A 20,421-nucleotide genomic window follows, 5' to 3' on the forward strand; every position below is an offset into this window, starting at 1 on the left:
CACCAGAATTTATTTGTTTTAATCCCGAGCAAAATGTGATTTCTCTTTCAAGTGCGAGTTCGTTTTATTCGCGCACCGAGGGTTCCGTACAAACCTTGCATTATCTCGTGTACTATAAAGGCGAAAGACTTTTGAACAGAAGTACCTACTTATACTAAGTATAATTTTGAACAGAGCCATCTATAGGCAAATTTTCTAACTAATTTGCACGTATGTTGGTTTTTCGAGGATAATTCTCTATCATGTAAACCGATTTCAAAAATTAATCTTTTATTTGAAAAAGGTGTATTTAATGTCTCACAGAAATTTCAAGTGTAATAAACACACGTACGGTTGGTTAAATTGCAATCTGAATTAGGAAAGGTTTTTTGTTAATTTAATAAAAACTACTATGATAGATGTCTGATTATATTTTTTCTGTAAAATTTATAGTAATTTCAATATTATGTAAAAAAAATATTTCTTTTTTCGGGGCGGTAGTATTTTTTTCACTTTTTCCTTCATAATACAATTTTTATCTCTATGAAAAAGAAAAAAATATTTTGGAATGTACAATTTGAGCTCTTTCATATGATACCCCACGTGACCTAGTCACTAGACTTTGAAATTCCCCCCCCCCCCTCTTCATATTGGGCATTTTCCATAGTTAATAAAAATAAAATAATACTTCCAATATCTCTGGGTTAGCGTTGTTCGTAACTATTCCAAATTTCAAATCGCACAGAGTCGCACCATAAGGGTTCCTTGTGTACCTTTTCGGTACGGAACCCTAAAAAGGTGTAACGAACGCGCGTACCGTACCGCTACCTTGGTCCGGTCAGTTACGGTCTGCGGACGTACGGTGGACTATCTTCCACTCGACCAAGCATGGACTGAATTGTGAAAATTTTATTTTTTTAAACTTTTCTAACATTTATAAATATATTTAAAAAAATAATAAGCAACACACATTTTCTAATGCGGGAGTTGAGAGCACTGATATGGCAGCCCCATTATTATTGTTTATCTTCTGGTTACTTGCAACATTGAGTTTTTATTGTCATTCAGTCGTTATTTATTATGACTTTTTTGTGATGTTTATTTTATGAAAAATAATTATAAATGCACTTGTTACACCATTAAATTAAAACTGAAAAAACAGTATGAAATACAAAGGCATCGAAAAAAGTGTATGTAAAAGTGCATAGCTGGGATACAAGATAACCTTGTCGCCAACAGCCTTGGTAATATTGCTGCGTCGTTAGCAGAATCCTCGCCGCCACATGAATCTGGACAACTTGGATAAGGCGCTGCACGATTTGGGCATGCTGAGCGCTATAACGGAGGCCCGGCGAGACTACTTACACGAGTCCAAATCTAATTACGGTATGATGCGACTGAACACGCGCTACGTCTCTAACGTCACCGTGGGGTATTGCATGAAGCGAGTTACCAACAAAAACAGACTGTGTCCTTACGTGTTGCCAATGCGGCATAGAACGAAGAGCGAAAACTCTGACGCGATCGCCACCGACATGGCGGACAGCGGGCGCGATTACTTAAACACCCTTCTGGAGCCTTCTACGAGTGGATGCAGCAGCACGTTCGATAGTGCCAAGTGCCCCGCGAAGCGCTGCCAGTCCCTCGAAAACCTCAACATCTCTGTGGAACCTCAGCCTAGTCCAGACACCCCTGAACTGGATGGAGTGTCAACACGCATTCAGAAGCTTCAAGTTGATGAATGACGAACCTCTCCGCCACATTGTCGTGTGACGCCACTTAATTATAACATAAAATAAGTTGGAATGATCATGGGTAGCAAATAGTATTTACAAGTAGTATGAAGTGATGCAAGTAATTAATGTTAAATTGTATTTTCAGTGTACTTGTATGATAGCATGGATGAGTAGTGGGTGTTGTTAATGTTCCTAGTAATTTCTTGGTGTAATTGGTTAATTTAGTATGGTATTGCCTCAGTGAGTTTATTGCTGTCAAGGAAGTCTGTTTGAGTCCTCTCTCCTAAGCATTTAACTAAATTTGCTCAAAAAAATGGAATGGGTACAAATTATAGGGATATGAAATGTAAATTATTTTGTATCCACTTTTAGGTAATTGTTTGATAAAATTTATTGAGTTTGTTGACTTGGGGAGTTTGTGATGTGTCCTAACAGTTTATGGTTACCTTTAATAAGTACCACCTATGAGAGTTGTTAAGAACAAATATTTTGTGTTCTTTCTAAGTCACAGATGCACTTCCTATTACCATGCACTTGCAGCTTATTTTATTATGGAGGGGTTTGGTGTAGTGTTAAATATAGAGATATATTAGAAATATTATTTTTTGGTGTATACTATAAACAATGTAGTATTATCTAAATAATCTGATTAAACCATAAGTGTTGATCACAGTTAGCCAAAAGTTGTCTATGAATTTCACATTTTTCTGTGAATCTATATTGCATGCTTTGACCAGTGTTATTTCTTCACTGTCCCTAAGTCATAATTCAGTCTTTTGTTAATGAACAAAAGCATTGTGATAATGACCACTGGACTAAGTACAAATTTAGTACATTTTTCACTATTTATCACATAAAGAAAGCCTACTGTCTATGCTTATGTTAAGAAGCACTAAAAACGGTACAATCTTCCTAATCTGACACTAATGCAGACACAAGAAGGATAAATTCTGATTACTGGAAGTTAGAGCAAATCAGCATATTATGTTGATATGTTTTATACATATACACATAGTAAATTAGGACATAAGAATCATCATTTGTGCCCCAATTTTAGTGCCGGACCATCAAAGTGCCAGATTATTAAGATTTCACTGTATTGATATAATATTACAGAGTGAAAGAGAATGTGTCAAATTAAGAGCTTTCGCCTTTATAAAGGCTTAATGCTGCCTTTCCACTGAGACAGAGATGAGAGGAGACATGTCAACTGCTGGATCACCACCAATAGCATTGGTTGTAATCCAGCAGAGAAGAGAAAACAACCAATACTCTTGGTTGATTCCTGCTCATCTCTCATCTCGCGTCAGTAGAAAGGCAGCCTATCATATGTACATACAGTAACACTCTTAACCGTCCATTAGTGTAATAAGGTCCACCAATGGACAGTTAACAGTGTGGGCGATGGCACTGATTAGTTGTTATACGAAATATCATTTGATATTTAGAAGTCACTTTTTGGTGAACGAAAACATTGTGAGGAAACCGGAGTAATCCCAATGAGGTCTAGTTGCCTCTCTGTTTGGGTCATTCTGGGGATTAGTTGACAAGCAGACCCCAAGCTCTAATGAGCCATCGCAAAAAGCTGGGATAACGCAAGGAAGATGAGTTATTATGCTTGCAAAGTGGCACTTTTTAAGTAAAATAAATAAAAAACAGAATATCCAAATTATTTTAACAAAGCAGAAGTTTTATTATAAGACTGTGTAGATCTCATTTTGTTACACAATCTTTTAAAAAATATTAGCTAAGGCATAACCTTGTGTGAATATTTTCTATACATAGATATAACCCACATTGCTTTTGTGACTTAGAGATACTTAACTTTGTTAACAAATTTTGTTATTTTTTCTTATTTAATATTTGAATAAATATTGCTTTAAATAATTCATATGCATTTTAATTTATATTATTGTAATCTGCAGAAATTACCTTATTAATCATTAAATAAAGGTTGACAAACAAGTTTTAAGGCCTACGCTAGCTGACGCGGGTGGACGGAGCGGACTAGAGGGGTTAACGAAAAATAGTATGAGCACAGCTATGAGCAACGCTAACTGAAGCGGACGCGTGCGGCGGATTTCACCTACAAATAGCACCCGCGTGCGTGCGCACGCGGCGGGCGTCCGCGTCAGCTAGCGTAGGCCCTTAATAATGATAAAAATTTTTTTAATGTTTATTAAAAATGTAAACTACAAGCATTTAACTAAAACAAAACGATTATCGTCATAATATTTTCCTTTAGCTTTAACTTTAATACACATTCGCAAGCATTTTTTTAAATTATCTACAATAAATATGCCACACACAAAAAAAGAAAAAAAAATCTGGGCCACTGTGTAATGATAGAGGTAAACAATTTTTGCTTCTCTTAAGCTGGTCCTGGATTTAACTCCCAAATTAAAAACCATTTTTTTATAGTGCTATCAATCATGATTCGAAAGAAAGGGAAATCAAGTTAATCTTACCTCCCTACAATTGTTACCTATTCAGTTGCATACCTAGGCTGCCATGTTGAAAAGGTTCTGATCAAGTGATCAGGGCTCCTACCGGGAAAATCGAAGTTCGTCAATTGCGGGCATTTTTCTGTCACTCTAACTACGTCTTAGTAAGAGTAAAAGAGAAAGATCCCCGCAATTTGTGCAAAAGCCTTATTGAGCTTACTGTGGGACTTAGTCAATTTGTGTAATAAAGTCCTATAATATTTATTTATTTGTGAATTTCGGTTTTCGCGGTAAGCTCCCAGTACTTAGCCTGCATATCTATGCAGAGGGAGGTATATATACCTCATGCCATTGTATGTGCTGTTTACTCATAATTCCAACAAGTACCTCTAACTTAACATACCTATCTATACTTGCTCAGTTTTATGAATAAGGGTAACAACGAACGTTTAGGTAGGCAGTTTTGAAAATGTTTCAATCTTCTATTTGTGGGAATATTTTTTTATACCTAGTACGTATATCTGTATTTACATCCATTCATAATTTGTTCCATTTCGCCTCTTCTGACGGCTCGGCCACGACAATGTGTGGCGAATGACCATTCGAGAGTTAAGATCTGAGGGCCTACCGCGAACCATGTGTTGCCTCTCTGTCGCACTTGTAAATTCGTACGTAAGTGTGACAGGGAGGCAACACGTCAAACGTGGTTCGCGGTCCGAGGGCAGAGGGCCTACCTCTGACCTCGATTCCACCCATGGAGGCTCGCCGCTCACGCATAGTCGTGGCCGGACCGTAATGCTCACCGTCGCTCAAACAAGATGGCAGTTCGTTCTCCTTGAGAATAATCATAGAAATGTCAATAAAAAGGGAAATAAAAGATAAACAACAATATAATTGCAACTTAAATTTATTTAATCGAGCTCACTGAGTAGGTATGTAACACTTAGAGGTAAATAAATAACAAAAATGTACAGTAATCCACAAATAAATACTTTTACATTGAATATTTTCAAACATATGGGGCCTAGTTACATTTTTAGGTAAAAGTACCTACTGGTCATAGTCCAGCAAATTCTGAAACGGACTGTAAGTACTTTAAATAATATTGCATTTGACACATCACATCAGTAATACTCGTGTTTCGTGCGAAACACTACAACGCTTCCACACAAACCGATTTGCCATTTCAATTTTTGATGAAAAATTAAACTCACACTTATTAACTCTGCCTATTAAGAATTATTTTTATGTCCTCATTTAATAATGCAGTTTAAAAAATAGTGAATATAACTAGAGTTACCATAATTATTAGAAATACGTTTTCCACTTATAAGATAACAGTCCCAAAAGGTTTTATTACACTATGTCTGTCCGAAGTGACGACGGCTCCTGGAGGATCCGGAAAAACGCCGAGATCGAAGAGTTGGTGGCTGAGCCCAATATCATAGGCGTAACTAAATCCCACAGACTTCGCTGGCTCGGTCACCTACTCAGAATGGGGAAGGATCGCGTAGTCAAGGAAGCGTACTTGGGGCGACCAATCGGCCGTCGTCCGATCGGGCGCCCCAGGTACCGCTGGTGTGATGTAGTGGAGGCGGACCTGCGTCGGCTGAATGCCAATTCATGGCAGGAAACCGCGCTGGATCGGGACAGGTGGCGTTCTCTCGTTTCGGAGGCCAAGATTCTTTTTGGATCGCTGAGCCAAAGCAGTTAGTTAGTTAGTTATGTACCTTTGTCCATTTTTTGTAACAAGATAGAGTCAGACCAAGATAAGTTGTCAGCGATTTTGAAAGCCCAGACAGTGCAAGGGTTATTTTAAACGTGAACCTTTTATGAAACTATGTATTTAAGTATATAAATATTTATATATTATATATATCGTTGCCTAAGCACCCTCAACACAAGCCTTATTGAGCTTACTGTGGGACTTAGTCAATTTGTGTAATGTCCTATAATATTTATTAAAAAAAAAAAAAACTATGACGATTTCTTAACACTTGCACAGGCTGGGCTATCAAAATCGCTGCCAACTTAGCTTGGTCTAACTCTGGTAATCTACAATTAGTCTTACAAATCACAATGAAAGAAAACTGACACAATAAGATAAAATTTTGGAGTGCATAGTTGATCATGCTTATTCGAGAAAATATAAATGATTTTTTGATTGATGACGTTTTAGATTTGTTTTACATTTAGACATATTTTATTCCTTGAACAATAAAAAAAAATCAGTATCAGTTACATACATTGATCTCTTATTTACAGATACTGTCGAATTGACACCAATTCATTTCATTATTAAATAACGATATGGTACGTAACTTAATTAATGCACTTGTTGGAGGGCAAAATTATAAAGTATGAATATAGTTTTTCTAGACTGTTTGTAAACCGACGCTAAAATTGATCGAAATGGCAAAGCGGGGGTAAAGATATCGCGGTTGAAAAGGTTGCAGTTCCGGCTCGTAATAACCAACACTCAAGACCCAACACAAGTCATTCATCATATGGCGACTTAGTATTGTTTTGTTTATGATTACTAACAAATTAGGTTTGATTGTATAAGAAAGATCTAAGTCAAATTCGTTCTAATTTGACAGCCCGAGCTTTTCAAATTGACTGGAAACATTATGAATTAACTCATTATCATATGGCGACTTAGTATTGTTTTGTTTATGATTACTAACAAATTAGGTTTGATTGTATAAGAAAGATCTAAGTCAAATTCGTTCTAAGTATTGTTTTGTTTATGATTACTAACAAATTAGGTTTGATTGTATAAGAAAGATCTAAGTCAAATTCGTTCTAATTTGACAGCCCGAGCTTTTCAAATTGACTGGAAACATTATGAATTAACTCATTCATAAAGTGGCCATGAAATTTTGCAGCTGGGTGTATCTCCGGCTACAGGGTAACAGGGTTAAAAAGGGGTTGAAAGTTTGTATGGGGTTCAAGTTTTATTTTGAGATTTAAAATCATCCCTCAAGGTGGTGAAAAACGGGTTGAAAGTTTGTATGGAGATCAAACATTTATTGAGTACCCGTAACTTAAAATTCAAGAAAATTAACTTCAACGTTTTTAAAAAATCACCCACAATATGGACTGGCGTTTATCTGACATGGCTGTTTGTACTAACGTTACGTTACGTACAAACAGCCATACATTTGACGTGCCCCTTCCGCCGCAAAAATCGGCAGACTGTTCTGTACAGAAAATTACAGACAAGGCGTCTTCAGTTCGTGCAACTCTCGTTGCCAAAACATAACGTTTGACAAACCAGTCACCACGAAAAATATGGCGCAGTACAATACCAAACTAAGGCAAATTTTGCTTACAGTTCTCTTCTATAATCAATATCCTTTTGCTTGCTAGTGATATGGAAAATTTGAAGTTTTGAGTGTTAATCAGTACGGGCTTTAGAGCGCCTTGACCTTGAGTTGCTTCATCTTGGGGGTCTTGCGCTTCTGTTGGCGTTTCTGCTCCTTCAGCTCCCATCGGCGCTGTTTCTCTGGGTCGTCCTCCTGCAAGATAATTTGTACATTAACTTTACAAATATATTAATAGAAAAAAAGAATAAACTTCACGAAAATAGTATGGTTTTATAGTCTTCATCTGCCTTAAATGCCGCACAAAATAAAAGCACCTAAATCACTATCGATGTGAACGCTACGCCTATCGTGTGCGGCGCATCATCGTGAACCTTGTCGGAATGCACGAAGGTTGATATTGGGTTGTAGCCGCGCGTCAGTCGGCGGTCAAAGGGATAAAACAAAACACGAATTTTTCACGTCGTCAAACCGTCGTCGATAAATCAAGGAATTCCGGGAACATACATAAAATTACTAAAAAGCAAGTTTCCACTATTCTCCTCTTCTCTTCCTTTTTGAAGTCGGTTACAAAGCATTCGCCCCCTTCACCTGGTCCGTAGCAAGAGCAAGAAAGCGGGAGAGCCAGAGGGCATACAATCTGGCCCGCGAAAAAGAAGCGAGAGGGTCTAAAGTGATTTTATGTGATTTTGAGGGTTCAGTACCTCAAAAGGAAAAAAACGGAACCCTTAAGGCTCCTACATACTATACCGGCCGGCGGGTATGCCGCCAATAAGTCCGGCGGGTATTTTAGCCGGCATAGTGTGTAGGAGTAGAAGCCTTTCTATAAAGGCTCACTCGTGGCGTCTGTCTGTGTGGCCGTCTGTCACAGCACTATAATGTACACATTCACTGCAAAGCATACTCACGGCGAGTATCCTCTCCTTCTCCTGCTTGCGCTTCTCCTCGCGGCGCTGCGCGGCCTGCTCCTGGCGCGCCGCGTGCGCGCCGCGCAGCCACGCCTCCGCCACCTTCTGGCGGCGCTTCTCGCACTTGGCTAGGGCCTGCCGAAAAACATTATATACTATTTCCTACTCCTCTACTGTTATTTGTCATTTATGCATTCATTAACACGAATATAAGAACATACATAAAAGATTTCAAGAAAAGTCTATATTGTCTATTCCTCATAAAAGCTCTTGTGCTTTTATAAGCTATAATGTTACTGCGATTAATGGCTACCAACCTAACAAAACCAAAACGAATACAGTTTTAAACTAAGTGCATTGCTGCCAACTTACAAAATATTCATTTGGTTGCATAGTAAAAATAATTACTTCATAAGTCAGAAACACGCATGTGACACCCGTAATATAGCAACACCCATAGACTACGAAGACCGCTTAGCGTTGCTTGTTAGTCTCCGTAGGCTACGGTGGCCAAAATTGAGAAAAAACTGTCCAAAAAATTAATTTAGCAAGTAGCAAGTACCAGGGCCTCATGAGTTACGAGGAGGTGTCGCTGACCGGCCGGCCGCGGCCCGGGGCGGGCCGGGCGCGTAACAAGGTATGCTCGCGCGTCTTGGCTATATACTTTTGCTGTAATTTGTTTACCTAAATTTAGATTTATTTTTGTTGACTCGTAGGAAAAATATTGTATGCAACGTTGTATAAGTAGGTCAAAAAATTCTCGTGGCGTATTCCTTTACAATGTTCGCCTACGCCTTCGGCTCCGGCTCACATTGTAACTCACGCCACTCGCCTTTTTTGACCCTTCTTATACAACTGTTGCATAAAATACTATTTCCTACTCCTTTACTGTTATCTGTCATTTATGCATTCATTAAGACGAATATAAGAACATACATTAAAGGTTTCAAGAAAAGTCTATATTGTCTATTCCTCATAACAGCACTTGTGCTTTTAATCGCTATAACGTTACTGCGATTAATATGGCTACCAACCTAACAAAATCAAAACGAATACAGTTTTAAACTAAGTGCATTACTGCCAACTTACAAAATATTCATTTGGTTGCATAGTAAAAACAATTACTTCATAATTCAGAAACACGCATGTGACACCCGTAATATAGCAACACGCATAGACTACGAAGACAGCTTAGCGTTGCTTGTTAGTCTCCGTAGGCTACGGTGGCCAAATTCGAGAAAAAACTGTCCAAACATTTAATTTAGCAAGTAGCAAGTACCAGGGCCTCATGAGTTACGAGGTGTCGCTGACCGGCCGGCCGCGGCCCGGGGCGGGCCGGGCGCGTAACAAGGTATGCTCGCGCGTCTTGGCTATATACTTTTGCTTTGTTTACCTAAATTTTGTTGACTCGTAGGAAAAGTATTGTATGCAACGTTGTATAAGTAGGTCAAAAAATGTTCGTGGCGTATTCCTTTACAATGTTCGCCTACGCCTTCGGCTCCGTAACTGTAACTCACGCCACTTGCCATTTTTGACCCTTCTTATACAACTGTTGCATAAAATACTATAGTCATTTTTGGGTAACTTCTTCGTGTTGTTAGTATGTATGTATGTCACTTTATTGCAAATAAACAGGTTAACATAAAACAGACAAAACAAAACAAACAAAAAAAAGGTTATGTACAAAGGCGATAAAAGGGATCTCTTCCAGCTAGCTAACCTTAACTCCCTTATACCCCCCCCCCCCCCCCCATTATTATAAATAATAAATAAATAAATATTATAGGACATTATTACACAAATTCACTAAGTCCCACAGTAAGCTCAATAAGGCTTGTGTTGAGGGTACTTAGACAACGATATATATAATATATAAATATTTATAAATACTTAAATACATAGAAAACACCCATGACTCAGGAACAAATATCCATGCTCGTCACACGAATAAATGCCCTTACCAGGATTTGAACCCGGGACCATCAGCTTCGTAGGCAGGGTCACTACCCACTAGGCCAAACCGGTCGTCGAATTATATATTATTATTATATAATAATGGAGTATTTAGTTTCCCTATACTTTGTTTTTTTACAAGCGTTTATTTAACTTGCCCTGTTAGTATGTATGGGACAAATTTTGCAAGTTAAATTTGACCCACTTCCCGGTTCCCAATGAACCTGAAAATTTGCATACATATGTAAATTGGATGACAATGCAATATTATTTAGCATTAGAAAGAAATAAAAATGAAATACAGCAAATATGGAACAATTATATACCATATAATGTATGCATGTATATATATATGATCATTTACATCCTTTAGGTTTCTTAAGTAATAGTAGTAAGCATTACATTACTATTAGACATAATCTAGATTGGTACTCTTTTTCTGATGCTAAAATAAACGAAGTATAGTTAAACTACTTAGTTATGCTAGCAGTGACACTTAGGGAACCTAATGTCCTTATAAGTTAACGAATTATCAATAAATAGGTATCCCCTACCTCATAAAGCGCAAAGTAACTGCTCTACCGAGTTGTAGATTCGCTGTGCATAACTGTGATGCCGTCCTGTGATGGGATACTATTTATGACATGACTTATTTATCTGACAGTTGATAACTGTCAAATACGATGATATAATCTTACGAAAGTTTACATTGTGAGGCCATACGTTGTCGTCTCTTGTGTCGCTATCACCACGCACTCGGCAAATTGGCAATATGTGATGTACCTGAAAATAGAATACTTAAAAACACGCACCTCCTTGCTAAGCCGGGTGCGCTTGACCTTTTCCAAGAGATGGAAAACGAGCAGCAACAGAGGCCGAACCTCAGCACCGCCGCCATCTGGACCCAATGCCAGAGAGACGATCAGCACGCGCTCAGTGTCCGGAGGCTTTGTGGCTGCTGTCTCCCTGAAGAAAGAAAACATACGTTATTACACCTTACTTATAAAACATACTGCACATCGCGCTTCATGATGTCAAAAACAGGTACAGATGGCGGGACACCGTTAAAGAGAAGCTAATTCCACGGAGATTTCACGACCCTCAGCAATGACGACGCGAGAAGGAGGATGAAACATACACAAACTTGTCAAGATGGTGACCATTTGACACACAATGCAATAAAAATAGGTCTGCGTTCGCGTAGACACAAGACCATTTAAAGACACGTTTTACTCGTAAAATGCCTCAAAACATTTTGTTTTCTTTTTATTCGCCTATGAGAGTGTCCCACTGCTGGGCATTTGGTCATATCTGCACACCCCCGCCACTAACACAATAAACATTAAAATGTAACTGAGTTCGTATTAGTTGGTCCACAACACTTTACATACAATAAAATTACAATACTCGTACGGATTGAAAATCGTTTAGACTTGGTGATCGTCTAAAGAAAAAATAAAGTGCCACATTCTTATTCAGTTACGTTGCTGTGCTGTTGTAATCAACAGGATACTCACTCCATCTGCTTGACGTCGGCATACTTGTCGGATATGTGTATGTACTGTATGTGGTCGTGGTACTGCGCTAGCGCAGCAGTGACTCGAGCGTCCAAGATGGCGGCCGTGGCTTCGCCACACTCGGACTTGACGGAGACATCTGACACTCAAGTGTAACAACAGTATACTCACTCCATCTGCTTGACGCCGGCGTATTTGTCGGATATGTGTATGTACTGTATGTGGTCGTGGTACTGCGCTAGCGCAGCAGTGACCCGAGCGTCCAAGATGGCGGCCGTGGCCTCGCCGCACTCGGACATGACGGACAGCGACGAGGGCAGCCCGTGCTTGTCGCCAGGCCGTCGCTCGGGGCAGAACACGCTCTGGGGAGAAAAACTTAAGTAAATATCCATTATAGTAAATATTCATTATAGTGCACCAAAAAGTTAGTAGTCACAGGCGGTTTTATCGCTAAAAAAGAATGACTTCCAGACTACTTTTTGGGAGCAGGAGAATAATAACTTATTACACGTATTATGCGGGTATCGGAGAAAACGGCTGCTATGCATCTGCGTTTCTTCAGATTTGTCCTAGTTTGGACTCCATACCAACCTGACTGTAGAATGCAGAGGACCTTGATTTCCAGCCCTAGGCTCTGGAGGATTTAGTCTTTTCTTTCGTTTGACATCTATTCCAGTTTCCTTGACATGTCGGGACAAGCTAGGAACAGAAAGACCTACCAAGTCCTGCATCTCCTTGGCCAGGCGCGTGGCGATCTTCTTCTGCGCGATGCACAGCACAAACGGATCACTGTCGTCTTTGCCGAGCTCGATCCGGGCCTGCAGCGTGTCCGGGGTTTTCCGGAAGCTGCCCAGGATCACGTGGACTAGATCTTGACGCTGAAACGACGTTTTTTACAAATAAACGGATTATTTATCTATCTTTTTAATTATTTATAATCTATAACCAAAGAACATACTTCACAAAACATTGTGCCATCATCGTACCTTGTAGCTATATGGCTTTCATCAGCAGTTCAACTTCAAACGTCGCTTATCGTGAGGAAATAAACGAGTTACTGTTACAAATGCCTAAATAAAATTTGTGAAGCACTTTGATTTCTCTAGGTTACATCACAAAATCATGACATCAATTACAAATTTAACTTGTTTCTGCTATAGTGATTCATGAGAATCAAAAAAATTGTGGTTGGCGTTTACGGTCACGTGACATACAGATAATGATACTACGATTTTAGATATGTAATAGTTGTAGCAGACTACCGTCTGCTGTCCCGCTCTGGCATATCTTGATAATCTTGAGTGAGTAGCATGCCTTCGCAGCACACGCGACTGCTGCACCACATGGTGAAGCAGTCTACCGTCTCCCATCCCGCTCTGGCATACCTTGATGAGCTTGAGAGTGAGCAGCATGCCCTCGCAGCACACGCGGCCGCTACACCACATAGTGAAGCAATGTTCCGCCTCGCGCCGCCAGCCGCGGTCCTCGCCTACGCAGACCACGTCGCTACCTGTTTCACCTGCAAAATAGAAAATATATGAGTCTTCATTACGTTTCATTGGCCATAGCGCACTCAAGATGGGACGTTTGGGATAGGATGGGAAGTTTCATGCCGGCTGTACACACTTTTCGAGTCCCCAAGACGGGTCGAGAACGAGTGTGTACATACTGCTTCTCGTATCGCTCTTACTCGTCACGTGTCGCCCTTCTCCGATTGAGTTGGAGCGGTGCCGAGACTCGGCGACAGGCTCTCGTAGAGCGTGTACAGCCGGCAAACAATTGGAAAAGCTCTCGGGATCTAATTTCTGATCGGAAACCATTGCTGTGGCTAAACATAACAAATACAGGGCAAAACAACTCAGATCTCCGAGAGATCTCCCCGAGGTCCTACTCAACATCAAAGTAATCCTTTCAAATTTCTTGTGAAGTTGGGCTACACAGGACTAGCCTACCCCGGGGACCCCAACACGCAAGAGGCGCCAGTCGTCGAGTTGCGCAAAATCGCCCGAGCTACAATAAAATACAATACGATTACTGTATGATAAGTCGATATAATTGTCAACAACTAAACTCACCGACTAAAGTAAAATTGTCGTCTAGTAAAGGCTTGTGCAGTTTGAGGAAGTTGGTGGCGATGGCGGTGTTCTTGGCGCGGCCGACGGCGTACGACAGCGCATAGCCAGCCAGCAGGCAGCATAGCGCGCCTTCTAACCAGTAAGCGTCCCAGCGCGGCCGGACTGTGATTGGGACCTGTAAAGATAAAGTTTTCGCATCTGGACGGGACAGTTCATAAATCTTGTCACTCTTATACTCTGTATCTTTAGGTATTTAAATAAAAGTAAACGAACAATTTGTACATTTTCGGGTACTTATTAAATTTATTGGTTATCCAACTAAATACAAAACCGCCTGGATCTGTCACTGAACGACCTGGGTTTTAACCGACATTATTTGATCTGTAATGTTTTCATCTACCTTCAACTGACTTAAGGAGCCATTTGAGGATAGACTTTGTTTACTTTTATTTAAATACCCAAAGATACAGAGTATAGTAAGGTCGCGTCCTGAGTGGCGAGGGTCTAGCGAAGCGTTCGGCAGGGAGAGTAGCGTCACCAGGGGGAGGCAGAAAGGGCAGCTGCGTAAAATTTGTAGCTAAATGTATGCCAGTCGCATGCCCTTGGCCATCGGCCATTATCAACTGCCCACCTTAGCCCATCAGCTGGCGATGAGCGTAGCGGTAAGCTGTTCGGACCGGTCGCACACGTTTGAATTTGTTTAATGTCAGCTGTACACACTCGTCGAGAGAACCCAAAACATTCCGAGGCTGCTCCCTTTTCGTCTCGGCTCATTCTTCTCCAAATCTTACTAATTGCGGTGCCAGAAAGATAAATAACACACACGTCACACGTTTAGCACAACCATAATACGCCGTTGTTATTTGTGTATTTTATGAATCAAAGAATGTTTTGCGGATAAATTCGTTCGAAGATTTTTTTTCTCTGTTTTGTTTTGTTTGTTTTATGTTAACCTGTTTATGTTCAATAAAGTGACATACATATATACATACATACATACTTTTAGAACTTATAACTGTTGCCACAAAATAGAATCGTGTTGTCTTATTTTGGTGTTGTCCTTTTTTATTTAGCACTAAATATGATTATTTGGTTCACATGCCAAGTTCCAATCAGCATGAGTAGACCTTTCGTTGCCGAGCATAGTGAATATCATGCTGGACAGCGAGGAGGCATGGAAGGCGATGGCCACCTTTTGTGACGAAATTATGTCGTAGAAGGAGGCAGCGGAGCGTGCGCACGAGAATGACCCTGACGCGCATCCACTCCGCCGACGACGGGCTGGGGGCAGAGCCAGGCGCTATGCGCGCTTGCTGCCTCCGCCGTAGTGGGCTGCGCAGGGCTCCGGGGGAGTCTTTGCGGTTAAAAGCCCACAGGACTGGGGTGCTCCCAAAATGTCTGCGGCCTACAGGCCGCCCGCCGGGGCGCACGCGGTCGAATGCTGATAGCGACCCTGCGGCACCCAATCTAAGGCGGAGCCGGCATTCGTTGGTGGTTTTAAACGGTAGTTCTTTACTGGTTAGTCCGTCATCGCCCCTAGTTTCCCCCGGACTAGGTGGCATGCGTAAAAGCATTTCCCCGACGTTAAAAAAGTTCCAATCAGCATACGAGGTCCGAGGAATTATAAGGTAGCCCGCTTCCCATTCACGTGATCACGTCTCAATGCGTGCCTCATGAAGATGAAGAAGCGCAAATTACCTTGCCGACGAATGTTTTTGACACACCACCACTGATACACTACGTATCATAATCATGGGAATGCCGCCGGGACAGTAACCTGCAGCTCCAACTCCAGAGAATTGGGCTGAATGAACGCAGCATGCGATCGACAGCCCGTTTGTTTCTGGCCGGGCATCCCTAGACTACATCTATCAAATTAAATCATAAAAGTTAGTATTAAAAATAAAACTTACCTTAGAAATGGTAATCTTTGGCTGCTCAGTGTTCCTGGGAACGTTGTCCTGGAACCCTTCGAACTCTTCCGGGTCTTGGAAGTGTTCAAACTCATTGTCTTCATCCTGACAACAAAATAAAATTCTTTGAATGAACCTCTATAATATACATAATTAATTAATAATTTTTATATAAAAAAAAAAAAAAAAAATCTTGAAAAACTGTTTCTTGTTTGTTTTGTTTTCGGTAGAATATAAAAGCACTAATTCTAATTTAAGATCAAATCAATGTACCATATTATGACAAATAAATACATTTCATTTCAACTTTTTAAAAGCCAATGAAAAATGTGCCCTAAGTACTATTCCCAATCCATAAAAACGAATCGATTGACACATCATGAATTAAAACCTGCTGAGCCGTTGATACTCGTATGCTACCAACATTCAACATAACACACGCAAACTTACTCAACCCATATAACCAGCCCTTGCCCTCACCTGTCAACATTTTTATTTAAAATCCGCGCCAGCTTTCATAATAAAATCATTACTATTGTACCGGCTTTGCAGCTCAGTTAAGAAGTGGATGAGAATTGAATTAAAATATAGATTATATTTATTGTAATGAATTTTTCCTTATACATATATTACGTACTTTATTAAGTCATGAACAAAGGATAAAGCAGTACAAATAAGAAAAGGCATTCTTAGGTTAAAATGATAATAACCTTTTAAAGGAATAGGCCTGTAGGGCTAAGATGGTCGGCTCTTTATCATTTGTCACCATACCTGTCCCGTTCTAATAAGTATGTAAGTGCGAAAGTGACGGGCATAGTGACAAGTGATAAAAATGGAACCATGATGCCGCCGCTGGTAACTTATAAACGCCAAATCTCGCAAAATTGTATTGAAATGACATCTGTCAGCGTATCCATCGAGTTTGAAAAATACTATAATTATTTCAGCTCAAACGTAACTTTTGTGTCTGGCTGATCAAATAGAAATTCATATAAAAATAAAAACTTGTTGTTATACCTTAATACTAATTAGGAGTCACCATTACAAAACCAATTAGGTAATTGATTACCTTAAAGCAAGGACAAGTTCAATACTATTTATACGTCTTCAGTATGTACTTTGTTACACAATGTCACAAGTCTAAATAAATATTGACCTGATGAGTACACTACTTCTATGTTAGATTTCTGCCTATGTCAGAATCTGATAACTAGTTTTAGGGGGCAAAATTTAATGACAGGTTGCGAGTTCCTATATCTATACTCTATTATGGATGAAAAGAAAAGTATCCATATAATTACTGCAAGATTTTTGCAAAAGTACATAATTATTTTTTAAGTCTTCAATATTTCAAAATGATACCTAGTTGAAACATGGTACTCATAATTAGAGGGCGGAGTACCGGTGGCAAATTTTACACAAAAGGTATGGAGTCGCCTAAGTATTCTTATGATTAAATAAATAACGAATAAATGATTAATTTTGCATAATAATTTTTAGGATTTTATAGCATACAAATATAATGTAATATGTTGTTAATATCTATAATACATAATAATATGTTTTCTTATCAAAACATTATCATTAGGTACTAAATACTAGACTAAGAAGTTATACCTGCCAAACGATATATTATATTTCGACATTATATTTTTTCAACTGCTTTAAATCCACTGAGCAAGAAATACAGTGAATGCTACATTCTTCTTCATTATATATAAGATTTTCGTAAGGTTCTATCATCCGCAGAATTGTTGCTTCACATGGCTTATTCATCTTGATATTTTTCGGTTTTAAATATTTAGCCGACGCAATAATAATTCAGATAATATAGATGTAAAGCAGCTGTCTAAATTGACAATGTCAAATAATTAGTTTCTAAATGTCTCATAAAATTGTAAATAAGTAACTTTTTGAAAAGAAAGGTTGCATATGGTAAAAAATATTATATCGATGAATGGTGACTTTGTTAAAAGAAATTGAAAAATAACCCAAAACATTTACGACATAACATTTAGGTGTTCCTGAAATCGATTTATGAAAATAAATGTTAAGTACTTACTTCCAATTTACGAGTAGGTACCATACTAAGTACATTAGGTAAATGAATAATTTTATTATTCAAGCCTAAAATAATAATTATAATAACGACTCCATACCTTTTGTGTGAAATTTGCCACCTGTACTCCGCCCTCTACTCATAATCTAAGGTCAATTAAAATATGCTTTGTATATACTTTATCATAATCTTACAAACAAAATTCGGAGCCATCACTAGTATGTATATGGGGAAAAGCATCAATATTTGAGTTTATCGTTAAAAACATTCCTGTTACTAAATGTCAACCTGTGTTCAAATTATGCATTTTGTATGATAGTTGAAGGTCACCTAAATTTAACCTTACAACGCCCACCATATAAAATGATTGTTAGTACACCTATTGTGTGAACCGCGTCATCGTGAACCTTATCATAATGCACTAAGGTCGATATTGGGCTGTAGCCGCGCATCAGTTGACGTCTCAGGCAAAGGATTAAGAGTTTAGATAATGTAATATTTACCTCAACAACAAGCTCATCTTCTGTCTCAACTTCTGCCTCAAATTCTTCATTTGAAGTCAACTTTGGTTTTTGAGCCGGAGCCTCTTTTTCTACATCATTGAAATCTGAAAACAAAACATAGTTCTAAAAACATTTGTCAAACAGAAGAATACTAAAAACTACATGTATTTTGATAAATATTATCACATGAAGAATAAGCATGTTGTGAGAGGTGACCTCTCCCTGCAGCAGACCTCTCTCTAAACTGTACAATTGTTTGGTCGTATGGTGTTTCATAATTTCATACTCTCGACCCACTACCCACTAATTACGACAATGACTGAAACAGGCACCTATTCAGGCCATGTTATTAAAATAAATTTACTCGAAGCTGATGGTAGAAAAAAACACCTATTATAAAAAAATTATATTTGAATTAGGGGGTCTACATTACATAGGTTTGGTGTTTATTGTACAAATTGAAAAAAAAAAAAAAGAAATTAGTAGCACTCATTTACTATTCTGTTCAAGCCATTTCTTCATTCTTCTTAGATCCAAAACAACTCTTTGGGTGAAAGCTATTTACCATTAAGTAAACAAACCTGCCTGTTTTAGCAATAAAACTATATTATAAGCCCTGGCAATACACTTCATGGAAAGGGCCCCAGGGCTCTAGAAAGAGAGGACATCCACCAGCCAGGTGGCAAGATGAAATTGTTGGTGCTGCGGGCACACAATGGCAAAGCGTAGCAATATATAAAGGTAGATGGAAACAGCTGGAAGACGCTTTTGCACAGTAGCAAAATAAAATAAAATATATATATCAAATCTATAAAATTCTCTGTAGAATAACGAAGGTCTAATAAATAAATAATATACTACTTTTCATTTTGATTACAAGATATTGGCCTAATTACTTTTTGAATAAGAACTGTAGAACAAAACTATTGTTACTACCTTGAAAACCCTGATCACCGCCCGGAAGGTCATCGTCAGCATCAAACTGCTCAAACTCCGCAAAGTCATCATCTTCAAGGTTGGAGTCCTCATATGCTCGAGCAGCTAGCACCCCGCAACACAGAAGTGCCACAAATAGCACTGGACGCATTATGGCCCTGTGAATCAGGAGTAAGTTGATTTATTTTCATTCTAATAACCTAATTCAGTAGAAAAGGAATTAGACATAGAATTACATCAGCAAATAGAATACTTTGAAGGGCATTACATGGTATTTAATGAAAAGATAACAGTATTTATGTTCTTAAGACAGATGAAAAAATCTAGGTCTAACTGTGATAAGAAAAGTCTATAATTAACTTTCATCAGTATACACTAAATAAAGTTTATATACTTATCTATTATATAAACTATCAGTAAATTATATGAACTGCAAATTACAATCGCTGTGAGTAAATACCTACCCTTGGGATTTGAAATTGAATATTTTTTCATAGATCAGGGCCAAGTAACCTGACAACGCATTTATTCGTTTTAATAATGTATGAAAGTAGGAAGACGTAAAATAGCATATTAAGACATTACCCGTATTTTTTACTCCTAAATTCAAATAAGATCACTTCATTTATCTAATTAGGTTAGTCTTAATATAAAAATCTATACGAATTCTTCACGGTTTTGTTCAGTTCAACACTGACTGAAGTGAAGTGAAGAGCAGAGCAATGTACAAAATGAAATGTCACACTGCAATGAAGGTGCAGTTGCGTTCATATACCCTCAAAAATAACGCATGTGTCGATATTTTTTTGTACTTAAGAGTATACAAAATGAAGAAACTTTGAACTAGGTGAAATTAAAAAAAAAAAACACATAGTTATATCTGTTTTTGATCGTTAGGCAACTTTATTTTACTCGGATCTATCTGATTATAAAATTAACTTGACCTACTGGAATTATGTATCAGAACGAATTTGTAAACGTCATTTACGATTTACGTCATCGATTTGAGCCGAGTCTTGTGTCATGTGTTTTATTTTACGAATTGAAACTTTTATTTAAGTAAATAGAACCA

The 20,421-nt window shown here is 38.6% G+C and overlaps 2 protein-coding genes across 3 annotated transcripts; one reads left to right on the forward strand and one right to left on the reverse strand.

The window, feature by feature from the left end:
* The first annotated feature begins 1,018 nt into the window (after positions 1-1,018).
* On the forward strand, positions 1,019-3,604 carry LOC133526699 (uncharacterized). Its single transcript, XM_061863410.1, has one exon. The coding sequence runs from the start codon at positions 1,263-1,265 to the stop codon at positions 1,722-1,724; it is 462 nt and encodes a 153-aa protein (XP_061719394.1). The 5' UTR covers positions 1,019-1,262; the 3' UTR covers positions 1,725-3,604.
* A 1,446-nt stretch (positions 3,605-5,050) lies between these two features.
* On the reverse strand, positions 5,051-20,088 carry LOC133526696 (PAT complex subunit CCDC47). Of its 2 annotated transcripts, none has more exons than XM_061863408.1 (11): positions 19,935-20,088; positions 19,350-19,507; positions 18,414-18,517; positions 15,852-15,956; positions 13,939-14,113; positions 13,249-13,382; positions 12,583-12,741; positions 12,035-12,225; positions 11,159-11,312; positions 8,394-8,528; positions 5,051-7,680 (listed from the first exon to the last, which is right to left on the reverse strand). In XM_061863408.1, exons 2-11 carry the CDS (start codon positions 19,498-19,500, stop codon positions 7,576-7,578), a joined length of 1,413 nt encoding a protein of 470 aa, XP_061719392.1. In that variant the 5' UTR covers positions 19,501-19,507; positions 19,935-20,088; the 3' UTR covers positions 5,051-7,575. The 2 variants fall into 2 exon arrangements, with proteins under 2 accessions (XP_061719392.1, XP_061719393.1); XM_061863409.1 differs by lacking the exon at positions 19,935-20,088 and adding an exon at positions 19,814-19,921.
* Between the last annotated feature and the right edge of the window lie 333 nt (positions 20,089-20,421).

The sequence above is a fragment of the Cydia pomonella genome, chromosome 16 (assembly GCF_033807575.1).
Source record: "Cydia pomonella isolate Wapato2018A chromosome 16, ilCydPomo1, whole genome shotgun sequence".
Taxonomy (NCBI): domain Eukaryota; kingdom Metazoa; phylum Arthropoda; class Insecta; order Lepidoptera; family Tortricidae; genus Cydia; species Cydia pomonella.

Bases quoted from the DNA above. Each gene is read 5' to 3' on its own strand.
- LOC133526699 (XM_061863410.1), top strand. From the start codon at position 1,263: ATGAATCTGGACAACTTGGATAAGGCGCTGCACGATTTGGGCATGCTG.
- LOC133526696 (XM_061863408.1), bottom strand. From the start codon at position 19,500: ATGCGTCCAGTGCTATTTGTGGCACTTCTGTGTTGCGGGGTGCTAGCT. The intron at 15,957-18,413 runs GTAAATATTACA...TTTTGTTGTCAG, and splicing joins AAGATGAGCTTGTTGTTGAG to GATGAAGACAATGAGTTTGA. The intron at 14,114-15,851 runs GTAAGTTTTATT...TTATCTTTACAG, and splicing joins CAAAGATTACCATTTCTAAG to GTCCCAATCACAGTCCGGCC.